The sequence below is a fragment of the Physeter macrocephalus genome, chromosome 9 (genome assembly GCF_002837175.3).
Source record: "Physeter macrocephalus isolate SW-GA chromosome 9, ASM283717v5, whole genome shotgun sequence".
Lineage (NCBI taxonomy): Eukaryota > Metazoa > Chordata > Mammalia > Artiodactyla > Physeteridae > Physeter > Physeter macrocephalus.
In genome coordinates, this window is record NC_041222.1 from 19,290,319 (window position 1) to 19,302,326 (window position 12,008).

At 35.1% G+C, this 12,008-nt stretch overlaps 1 protein-coding gene across 3 annotated transcripts in view; it reads right to left on the reverse strand.

Moving 5' to 3' along the window:
- SLC44A1 (solute carrier family 44 member 1) overlaps positions 1-12,008 on the reverse strand; it is a 211,020-nt gene that overhangs the window by 88,628 nt on the left and 110,384 nt on the right. For all 3 annotated transcript variants that reach the window (XM_024126161.3, XM_024126160.3, XM_024126159.3), the window contains exons 6-7: positions 5,090-5,259; positions 3,052-3,141 (exon numbers count right to left, since the gene is read on the reverse strand). In XM_024126161.3, the coding sequence (XP_023981929.1) occupies positions 3,052-3,141; positions 5,090-5,259 (260 nt within the window). The remainder of the gene's footprint in view (positions 1-3,051; positions 3,142-5,089; positions 5,260-12,008) is intronic.

Sequence of the window (12,008 nt, forward strand, 5' to 3'; positions counted from 1 at the left end):
AGGCTACTTCCAGTTTGGAATCTTGAAGTTACAAGAAAATTGTCTGGAAAACTGTTTAATATCCTCAAAAAATGGAATAAAATACGTTCTCTACAAACAGAAATAAAAAGTTGAGAGAAAGCCTGAAGTTCAAGGAAAACAGAATGAGATAATAATGATGACATCAAGGGCATTGTTCATAACATCCACAGTAGATTTCATTAATTAAACATTTAAACTTATGCCAGGAATTAGCACAAATAGATGCAACCACATTTAAACACAATGCTATTAAGTGGGTATTATTAGCTCCACTTTGCAAATGATGAAATTGAAATTTAGGAAATTTCAGCAGCATGCCAAATGTCACATACTTGGTAAGTGGGAGAGCTGGGACTCAAATCTACTTTTATTATAAAGCTATCCATCTGTTACGAACTGAATGCTGTGTCTCCCCAAAACCCATCTACTGAAATCCTAATCCCCAATATGGTGTATTTGGAGGTGGGGACTTTAGAAGATGATGAGGCCATAAATGTGGAGCCCTCATGAATGGGATTAGTGCCCTTATAAAAGAGACCCCAGAAAGCTCCTTCCCCCTTCTGCTATGTGAGGACACAGCAATCAGATGGCCGGAAACAGGAAGTTGGCCCTCACCAGATGCCAAATCTGCTGGTGCCTTGATCTTAGACTCCCCAGCCTCCAGGACTGTGAGAAATAAATGTTTGTTGTTTATAAGGCATCCAGTCTGTGGTACTTTGTTACAGCAGCCCAAACTGACTAAGACATCATCTAAACACAGAATTAGATCTGAAGGCTACAAACTGAAATGAAAAGGAAGATGGCTGAGAGAAGGAAGACCTACAAATAAGATGAAATTGGAATAACAAAATTAAGTAGTCAAGTACAGACTGACATCAAAAAAACAAAATAAGTGATATGGTAGATAAACATGAAGAGTTCTTCCTGAAAGTAAAGAAAATGACAAAAGGATTAAAATGATAATTTAGAAGATGATAGCAGGAGAGTAACAAGGATCTTAGAGAGAAAACCACCAGGATGGAAACAATAAACAAGTATAGTAATAAAGTAAACTTTTCAAAGTTGAAAAAGATTCCTCAAAAAAGAGATCATAGGTAAACTGAGTTAAGATTCTGAACTAGACAAAAATTTTAAGTTGTAAGGATAAGTTAAAAATTATGTAAACATCTAGGTAAGTGAGATAGGTTATGGGCACGGGAACAAAATTTAGACTGGTCTCAAAAGTTCTTCTCTGAAATGAAGTACAGACATAAGGCAATATACTGTATCTTAAAACTGTTATATGCAACAAATTCAATATTCACATGTGAAGGCAAAGGCAATCTTAGATAACCAAGAATTCAGAATATTACAACGCATAAGTCTTTCATGAATAAGTTACTTGAACTCAGATTCCAGTCAAAACAAATATGAACTGAAACTCAGAACTCAAGCATGAACTTTTATAAAAACAGGACCAGTATAACTGAATCACTTTGCTGTACACCTGAAACTAACACAATACTGTAAATCAACTATACTCCAATATAAAATAAAAATTAAAAAAAAATAAAAATAAAAACAGGACCAGTAGTTCTCACTAAAATCAGGACAGGAGAACTTAAATAAACTTAAATATAATTATGAAACTTCTCAAGGCAAAGGTAAGCAAAATTCTTTGAAAAGATATAGTACAACAAATAATATTTTAAGTTTAATAATAACCTGGAAACGAACACTCAGAATATTTAACAAGAGCTAAAAAGTGCGAGTGGGCAGAAGAGAGTAGGATTAGACAGGAAGGAAAGTTTATGTTAAATTTAAAGTGGGGGGGGAACCTCAACAAATATTGTTTCATTTCAGCCTTTAATAATTATAGAATTCTAGACTGAAGAATATTTTCTGAAAATGTATAGGTTACCAACTGAAGAAGTGAAAATAAAATTATACCATCCAAAGCAAGGGTGAAAATAACCAAAGAAAACACAATTCCATACAGCAAAGATAGGGAAAACAAAATAAGGAAGCATAAGTTTAAGGAAAACATAAAACAGATGACATCAGTAAGACCAAACATAAGGTAAACGTAATGGTGGCAAATTCTCCTACTGAAAGCGTTTCATACTGGGTTAAAACGTTTTTATACTATATACATATACACACACACACACACACACACACACACACACACACATGCATACATATATATATGAATATCAAGGTCTGGATTCCAAATACTAACACTGGTGAACTGAAGGTGGGTCCCTATAATTATAACATTTTTAAAGGCAAAAGTAAATACTCTTTAAAGAGAAGATGTAGCATGTGAAATAAAACTTTTATTTTCTTTCCTATATTTCTATTTTCTACCATGGAAGTAGTTAGATACCATGAGTAGGTATGACATTTATAACTGGGAGGGGGAAATTTTTTTTTAAAGACAATAAACACAGAAAACCCAGAAGGTTTCATTAGAAACACTAAAATAAAAACAAAATAGAATGTCAACAGACAGAAAAATGAGTAACAAAATTTTAAACACACACACATACACCCCCCCACCCGGACAGAGTTATCCTGCCAGGAACACTTTTCAACCAGAAAGAATTTCAACACCTTAGAATGGCTGATTCAGGCCTTAAAAAAGTGCAAGATTAAAAAGAAAGGGTCCCTTCACTTGCCAGGCAGGGAGCACTGGAAGAATCAAGTGAAAATTCAAAAGCAGGAGAAGAACAGAGGCTCAATTCCTTTCTTTTCAATTGTACTCTCCCCCTCAAACTGATATTGACAGAAAAACGTTAGTCCCCTTTTAAAAATATCTCACTTGCTCTTATTCCTAAAGCCACTGACCTTCCCATTTTATTTGATTTAGTGATCTCACAGTGAACTAACTTAAATGTAATCCACTCACCTGTCTTTACATTTTATCACAGGCCTTACAAGAGGAAAATTATTTAAAATAACCAAAATAGTTCTGAATTGAGGCATTGTTAAAGGCAAACTTTAACTCTCAATTCTAATTACTAAAAAACAAAGGAATAAGCAGCTTACCAAGTGAACCCAGGATGAGCAGAATTGTTAAGATCCACACAAGTATTCTTGATATATACCTGATTATCACCATCAAAATCATGGACAGAACTGCAGGGAAGATAAAGAACACACAGAATATCATTTGAAAACTTTAGAAAATATAAAGAGAAACTCTTTCAATTGTTTTCTCCTAGGGAAATAATTTGTTGCTATTGACAAATTCATGACTCCAATTTAGGTGAGAAAGGAAACTGGCTGCTTTTGTACTTTGACTTTGGTACTTGTACCACTTGAACAGCATCACTTAAAACCAAAGGCACCTAACTGGGTTTATAAATGACAGAAAAGAATACATGCAAATGTATATGGTGACTCAAAAATAGCACAGAACTGTTGTGGATTTGCCACAGGAAGACATCAGAACTCACATGCAAACATAGATGCCAACACACAAAGTGTAGAGAATGACATGCCATGTTGGTGACCGGAAAAATTACCACATGTAGACAGAGATCAGTTAAATTAGGTGCTACACTTCCTTGAGTCACCTATGCATTTCAGGACCAACTTCTCTGATGTTCGGTCAACAAGCCCGATGGTATATTATCTTTTTCTAGTTGTTTCTCCTCTAAAACTCCAAGAGATGGTCTGACCCGATAGAATAATACCCTGAAAACTACTGAAGCCAAAATTCCTCTGACATTACTTCTCAACTGAGGTCAGGGGTCCTGACTAAGAAGCTCTTCAAAAAAGGAGCAAAGCTTAGTTTGAGTTATTTAACCAACTCCTCTACCCACCCCAAGCTAAATTCCAACATTCCAAAATCTTGAGTGAAAATCTCAAAAGAAACTGAGAAGATTTAACCCTTGCATGGGGAAATTCATTTCTGAAATCATAATTTGTTCATCTTTAATTATCTAAAGTCCCATTTCACAAACAAATGAATAAAGATCTTAAACCTCAAAAGAAAACCATTCTAATAAAAAATGGAATTCCGATGGCTTAACAACATTATTAACACTATTTTTAGGTTTGGATTTTTTTTTCTTGGTTCAAGTATTCAACTATTTCAGAAATCAAAAAATGTTTATATAAAGCTAGACTACTAATCAAGTTTCCTTGGACCATTTGCAAAGTCAAATAAATGGTTGGGATCTGTGACTAGGTAACATTATTAAGGTACTCACATTTGCAATAAATGTACAGGAACCAAAAACAGATGGGAGCGTTTCAAATATCACAGAAATAGCTTTTCATATGGACAGCATTATTTCAACTGAGTCAAGTACTACCTACGCAAAAAGAAAATACTCTCTAATGACAAGACAGAAATATAGCTAGACTTCTCAATGACTATAATTGGTGTTAACAGGCACAAACAGTCACTTTACTTATATAACAAAATAGTTGTTTGGTTCCCACTACAGTTTACTTCTCCCAACTAAAAAAGTCTATAAATTCTGAGATGGCTACACATAGTTCTAGGATAATATAGGGAATTTACATCTTGAAAATAACATTTATTTGCTTTTATTTGTTTTATTATCTATTTATTGACCAAAAAACTAAATGGCTAACAAGTGGAGATTTCCTACTTTTTCAAGCAATACAGATATTAATTGTAGCAATGAAAAACATTACATAATCCAAACATAATATATCAGAAATCTATGCTCTTTGATGGAAATATAAAAGAGAATAGGTAGCCTCTTTTTATAAGCAAGTAAGCCTTTTGGAATCAAAACTAAAAACAAAGGGATGCTGATAATAGAAACCTCCTATTATCATATTAAAGGTTATTATAGACTTTTAATCGAAGTTTGGGAATACACCAGTTTTCTCCAATGAGAGAAAAAGAAGGGAAATGAGTTTCAGATATATTATATTCTTTTAAAAATATGTATCTATTTATAACTATATATATTCTGAAACAAATATTTTGGCTATGGGAAGTTGAACAATTTACAAGTATCCCCAGCAGTATTCATATTTTGGTTAAAAGAACAGTCTTCTACTGCAGTACTATGCAATAGCTAATAATGAGAAAAACAATTACCTAGTGATAACAAGCAAAGTCCCAATATAATTTCTTTGCTGGTCATTACTCCACTAATCAGCCTGTGTAAGACACTATTGTCACTGACAAAGGTGATCAGGGCCTCTGCAAACTTGGCATAGCAGGAAATGTTCACAGGAGCACAGCGATGGAAGAATGGAATAGGTGCACTGGTGACACAAGAAAAAAAAAATCAGAAAAAAAATTACTCCTACTTAATATAAATGCCACATCAAACACACAAATGAAAGGTGAATATGACTGCAATACAGTCCACCCTCCACACATCATATGGGAGCTAAGAGCTGTGAGCTTAATGCTATGAAGATGACCGTCATGGGGCATGATGCACATCTTACCACAAGCCTTATCAAAGAGGGTGGAGTGCATATTCCAACAGAAGACATTACCCTCCCCTTCTGAAAAGAAACACACACACATATGCACACACATACACACATACACAACTACTAAAAGCAAAACCAAACACTTAAACTCCTCAGCCTACACATCTATCAATCAAGGGGCAGATGGCAAAACTTACAAACATATACTTCATTGAACTGAAAATGAATTTTTGCCATAAGCTATCTAAAAATAAAAACAAACATACTTTTGCTTGAAACATGCCACCATTAACAGAGTATTTCTTCTCTCAGAACAGCATACAAAACCTTAGATTAAAAAAGGTATTTGGGGCACAAGCTTAATAACTCATACAAAGTAGTCATACCAAGACATCAACATACAGCATAATATGCAGCTATTTGAAACAATAACTTTGAATACTAATGTATGGAAGAACTTATGATTTAATAGTACAAGGGAAAAAACCCCAAAATTGATATCTAATGTGATGATTACATCTCTGTATAAAAGATATATACATAAGAGTGAGAACAGGAAAAAATATAAAGAAATGAAAAATCTCTGACTTGTTAGGGTCATGGGATTCTGGGCCATTTTCTTTTCTTTTTGTATGTTATTATTATTATGAGATTATTTGTGTCCAAAAAAAGAGGGAATCAATTACATCAGGTTTATACTGACTGCAGCTTTCACTTGTGAAGGAACAATATAGCTATGTATAAACAATATATATAGCTATGTATAAACCGTGACATAAATATAGCTTGTTATAACATGGTTCTATTTTAGCTTCTGAGAACATGTATGCACTAATCAATGAGAGATTTTAAGCAAAGCTCTACGAACATGCCCTCAGTTGTGACTTATTTGGATTCTAAAAGAGCCCATACAGGCGCCTATGCACAAACACACATTTATGTGTGCATTAAGTTAAAATTTAGTCATTACTAACATGAATCCCACATTGTCAGAATTATTTGTAGGACTATCAGTCACAGTCTAACATAACACTTTTGACTGGACTGAAATAAGTGTGTTCTCATTCTTGATTGGCACTGTATTTTGGTCAAATTAGTGAATTAGATTACATGGTTGAATACCAAATAAAATCCCAAGGTTTCTAATCTCAGCAAAGCAACTTTGTATAACCCGAAGAAAACACTACCTTTGTTTCCTTCCTCAAAAAACAATTAGAATATTTCTTTTCAAGTAAGAATATAAGTGAACTATCTATTGATTTTCCTTAAATGTTGGTACATGAGCACCGTTGGGAGTAAGAATAAGCAACATCTTCCGTGACGTTAAACTTCATGGAGCAATAAAATAATATAATTTTAAAGATCTAGCCTTACCTTAGTTATGCTCTAAAGTAAAATGTATCCAAAAATGATGATGACATGCATGTTCATTTTTTAAAAATTGCCTCTTGTGATGTGTGGGTGTGTTTGTATACACCTCCAAAATGGTGTTGGTGAAAGATAATACCAAAGATTTGATATTTTGTCACAAAGTGCAGAAAGCCAGAGCATTCTGAGTAATGCTTGAATTACAGGTATGTAAGTCAACATTTTTTGACCAAAGGTTGTTTCACTAATGATTTAAAAAGACATTAGGGCTTCCCTGGTGGCGCAGTGGTTGCGCGTCCGCCTGCCGATGCAGGGGAACCGGGTTCGCGCCCCGGTCCGGGAGGATCCCACATGCCACGGAGCGGCTGGGCCCGTGAGCCATGGCCGCTGGGCCTGCGCGTCCGGAGCCTGCGCTCCGCAACGGGAGAGGCCGCAACAGAGGGAGGCCCGCATACCACCAAAAAAAAAAAAAAAAAAAAAAAAAAAAAAAAAAGACATTAAATTACAGAATACTTTTAGGTGATACGGATTTAGTTAGAAATATTACAGGAAAGAATAAAAAAAGATTAACTAGAAGTTCCTACTCAATGGAGGCTAACTTGGGACAGAAACCTTTAAACTTGACAACTGTGTTGTGACCTACAACTATTTTCTTCCTGATACTGTCTAGATACTGTCCCTGCCAGGTTAATGTCCCTGTCTAAGGACTTTTAACCATATTTTAACTAAAAGGCTGGTTCTCTGTCCTTCAAAACTAAAGTCCTCTCTGCTCCATGACTGTCTACCTCTTCATCTGCTTTATTACCCTACATCTCTGACGTCATCTCAGTTTAACTCACTTGCCTTCAACCTTGAACACAAAATACATCCACCTTAAGGATACTGATGTTCTGTTTTTAATACCCACCAATTTTTTTGGTCCTGCTCCCCTGTTTCCTTTTTCCTGTCACATAACTGTAAACTTTATCCTCTGTCCAGAGATGGCTCCACTTAAATCTCCTGTATCCTAACAGGATGGTGATGTATTTTTATACTCAAAGAGAAATATACATCATTTCCAAAAGAGAGTGGAACTTGTGACAAAGAAAAGAAAACTGGACGGGGGTTCAAAAGCCCTGGGTGATTCTCCTAACATTCCACAGGTCACTTCATCTCTCTTTCTCAGTCCCTCCTTCTGTTAGCTGAAAGGGTAGAAGTAAGTCCTCTATAAGTCTTTTCACATTAATAAGAATAATAATGTCCACCCATAAATCAATGATTCTAAATTAGTAGAAGCAGGATGCCCAGTAGCTTTAGTATTTTTCTGCTTTTCATACTTATAATGAGGATAGCTGATTTGAAAAGGGAAGGATTATAGTCTTAAAATTCTAATCCTTCATTTGTATTTAAGAGGAAAAGCTGAGTAATATCAGTTTTGAACTTACGCTTTCAAGTCATTTGTATACTGTATATAAACACTTGGCCAATTAGAAAGAGTACTTTTCCAAGTACCTTTCAAAGAACTGGAATAAAATAACAGTCCCTTGCCTTTTAATTCAATCTATGTCAGTTAATAAAACCTGACAGCTCTAAATTTAAAGGTATAAAAATAGCACAAGCTGATTAACTACACTGTTTAGCTGATGGTCAAAATGGTCAAAAGCTGCTTTTAGTGGTAAGGAAAAACAAATAGAAGGCAAACAAAACCGAAGATAATATTTGGACACAACAGCAAAAATGAAATTAAATACTTAGCTTTAAAGTAAAAAGTACTAGATTCCCTTGTCATTCTTTTTCTCAACTCTTTCCCAAACAGAAACAACTTGACTAGTCATGAATTATTTTGTTTGAATTATTTTATTTTATTATTTAAAAAAATTTTAGTAATCATGGCATTGAAATGGTTTGTCTTATATTTTACCATTTAAATCCCATGTGATATGATGAATTTAAGATGTTACCTGATTTCATATACCTCTCAGAAAATAACCCTTCTGAGAACCTAGTATATGAGATCATTTCTACTTCAGTGTCTAACCTAAATGACACACTCTGTGCTTCTTAATTAAGAGAAGGAGCATAAAGTATGCTATTTACAGTAAGTTTTTCTACATTTTGAAGCCTACAAAATATTGAATCTTTAAGAAGTCAGTGCTGTCCCATTAGGAACTGATGCTGTTTCACTTTATTGAAACATTAGTCAACAAGAACAAAATGAATTTATAATGAGTCTTTTAAAGATTTTTTTAAAATTAGCCACTCATAGGAAAATTGTATCTTACCCTTGGCAAACATATTGCCCATTTGCCTTTAAGTCCAGACTATCACAGTTAATGAGCTCCCTCAAAGTATGATGACAAACAATGCCTAATATCTTGTCCATATGCCTTTGTAAGAGAAGATAGGAGTTTGCACTTCACACAATTATTTTAAAACTTCAGGTTATAAATAAGCAATTACACAAGACTTCTAATTGAAAGTTTTATTTAAGAAAGAATAAAAATAAAGGGTTTTGGCAAGATCTCTATAGCACAGCAAAGGCAGGAAATAAGGAATCAAGAATCTAATGGCAATGTGCAGTGATTTTCACACATTTCATTTTATTTCTTTTCTCTCCTCTTTCATTCCTATACTCCCTTTTTTCCCTTCAAACTAACTGTGGTATAGACTTTACAAGATCTTAGATTCAAATTCTGATTCCCAACAATTAGTTGTATGGCCTTGGGCAACCCATTTAACCTCTTATCTTCTATTTCCTCATCTATAAATTAGGGACAATATCCTTATAGGCTTTTGTGAGGCTTAAGTGAGATAGTACATATGAGAAACATAATATGGTACTTGGCATCCAATAGATGATTGATAAATGTTAATTCACCTTGAATCCTTCACTTAAAAAAATGTAGATAGATAATATTTTTTTCTTGGCTATTATTTTCTTATTTCCATATCATGTTAATTCCTCAACACCAAGTATCCTTTCTGGCATCTGGAAGTACCAAAATAAATGTTTGATGAATAAACTGAACTTATGAAATCTGTTTCTAGTATTGCAATTTTTTCTAGCTATACCCAAACCTTTAAGCACTGTAAGTATAAGGGCTGGCTAGACTCCCTGCTGCTACTATGTTTAGCATGTCACCAGTAGAGTTCTGAATTTGGATACAATATGGCCCTTTCTAGGCATTTGCTTTTAAAATTCAAAAGCTCTTAGGAATAGTAACCATTTGGCAATTATGTGGCACTAATGTTTTATTGCAAATTAGTTTACAACCGCTTTTCTTTAAAACAGGCACCTTCAGCAGCAGAAGGTTCCTGGGTACCCAGGAAGGTTGGAAGGCTCTAGAAGTTGAGACAAATAATAGTCCCTAAGCCAAATGCCAAGCACAATAATGAATATTTAACACATATTCTCTTACTTAATTCTTATAATAATTCCATGGGAGAGGTATTGATAGTCCCATTTTACATATGAGAAAACTTGGTTTACTGAGGGCTTAACAGACTTGCTTAAGCTGACAAATAGAAAGCGGTAGCACAGAATTCAGCCCCAGGCCTATCTGGACTCAAAGTTCAGTTCTTTCTGTCCCACTGCTGTGCTCTCAGAGGGACGGCAAAGGAGACATAAAAGATGCTGAGGGCCATTTGCCTGCATCACAGGTTTGCCTAGTGCTGGTCTTCTGGTGCATATAGAAAAGTCAATCAAAGCATAGTCCCCACTCTTTTTAAGGACAGAGTTTCTTAAGGACAGAGACTAGATCTTACTCATCTTTGGAGATTTGGTATCTAATCTAATACTGTGTGTGAAACAGGGTAGTGCTCTAAGATTTTATTAAAACAAATTTATTCTTGTTTTTTGATCCTTTCACTTTGCCAAATACCAGATGATGATGTTTACAAGATCTTGATTTGCCTTCCTTCTATCAACTGTTGCTTCTCTTTTACCTTCCAACAATGTGAGTTCAGACAAAAGTGATAGACTGTGAACTACTAAGATAAGTAAAATGTGAGGATCTTTAAATACAGTATAAATATAGTATATAGCCGGTTTTCACATGGTTTAGGTTCATCATTGCATCTTGGATTACTAAAACATTAGTGGATAACCTTGTTAGAAGCCGAGTCTGTCCATCTCTAAAACCCAAGCCCCTAATACTACGTTTTGTCTCCTAGTGAATGCCCTTAGGATGCTGTATGTGAGACGCCCATGAGTGTGCAGCCAAGACTGGATCACCCAGTATAACCAGGAACAGACAGTCCTCAACATGGTAGAGTCAGAGGTCAGAGGTGCCGGAGGATTTGCAGTATGAACTGCCGACCCATATTATACTAGAGCAGAGCAACCTCATTCTCTTACCACGGCTTTCTGGTTATCCTTTTATAATATACTTATGCCTTAAAATAGTGACTCTATACTCAAAGTATGCACTTAAAATACACTTTAGCAGTTGAACAGAGAACAGAGCTTTTCTTGTTTTTACATTGATAATTTTCTCTATTCAAAGAACCTCCTTTCTTTACTGTCTCAGCCTCCCTAATATTCTCACTTCTCATGAATGGAGTTTCCCTACCTACTGGTCTAAGCCCATAATTTGTAGGTCCCTCCTACTTAGTATCTTTTAAAACAGTCCCATTATTTTTATGTCTGTAGGCTTTAAATTTTAATTTCAATAGCAACTTGACAGGACTAAAAGAGCTGGAAATCAATTAAACTGATATATCCTTTGTCGACTTTTCAACAGAAAATTTCAAATTCAAGTTAATAAAGCACAAGTAACACCCAAAGCAAGTTGAAGGAAAGGAGACATAAGATAAGAATTTTAACTAATAGCTTGCTATAACATACTGAGATACAGTAAAAAGTGGTTTTGATTCAATATTCTTGGGAAATACTCATGTCATACATGGTTAGTGATATATGCTAAGGTTCTCAAGATCAGACATGCTCCAAAAACTATATACCTAATTCTGAGGATATATTCCACAATGCTTGAGAATTTATTTCCTTTTTTAAAAAAATCAATTTATAATTTTAAAATTCGCTTTACTTAAAACTACTGTGAAGGGCTTCCCTGGTGGCGCAGTGGTTGAGAGTCCGCCTGCCGATGCAGGGAACGTGGGTTCGTGCCCCGGTCCGGGAAGATTCCCACATGCCGCGGAGCGGCTGGGCCCGTGAGCCATGGCCGCTGAGCCTGCGCGTCCGGAGCCTGTGCTCCGCAACGGGA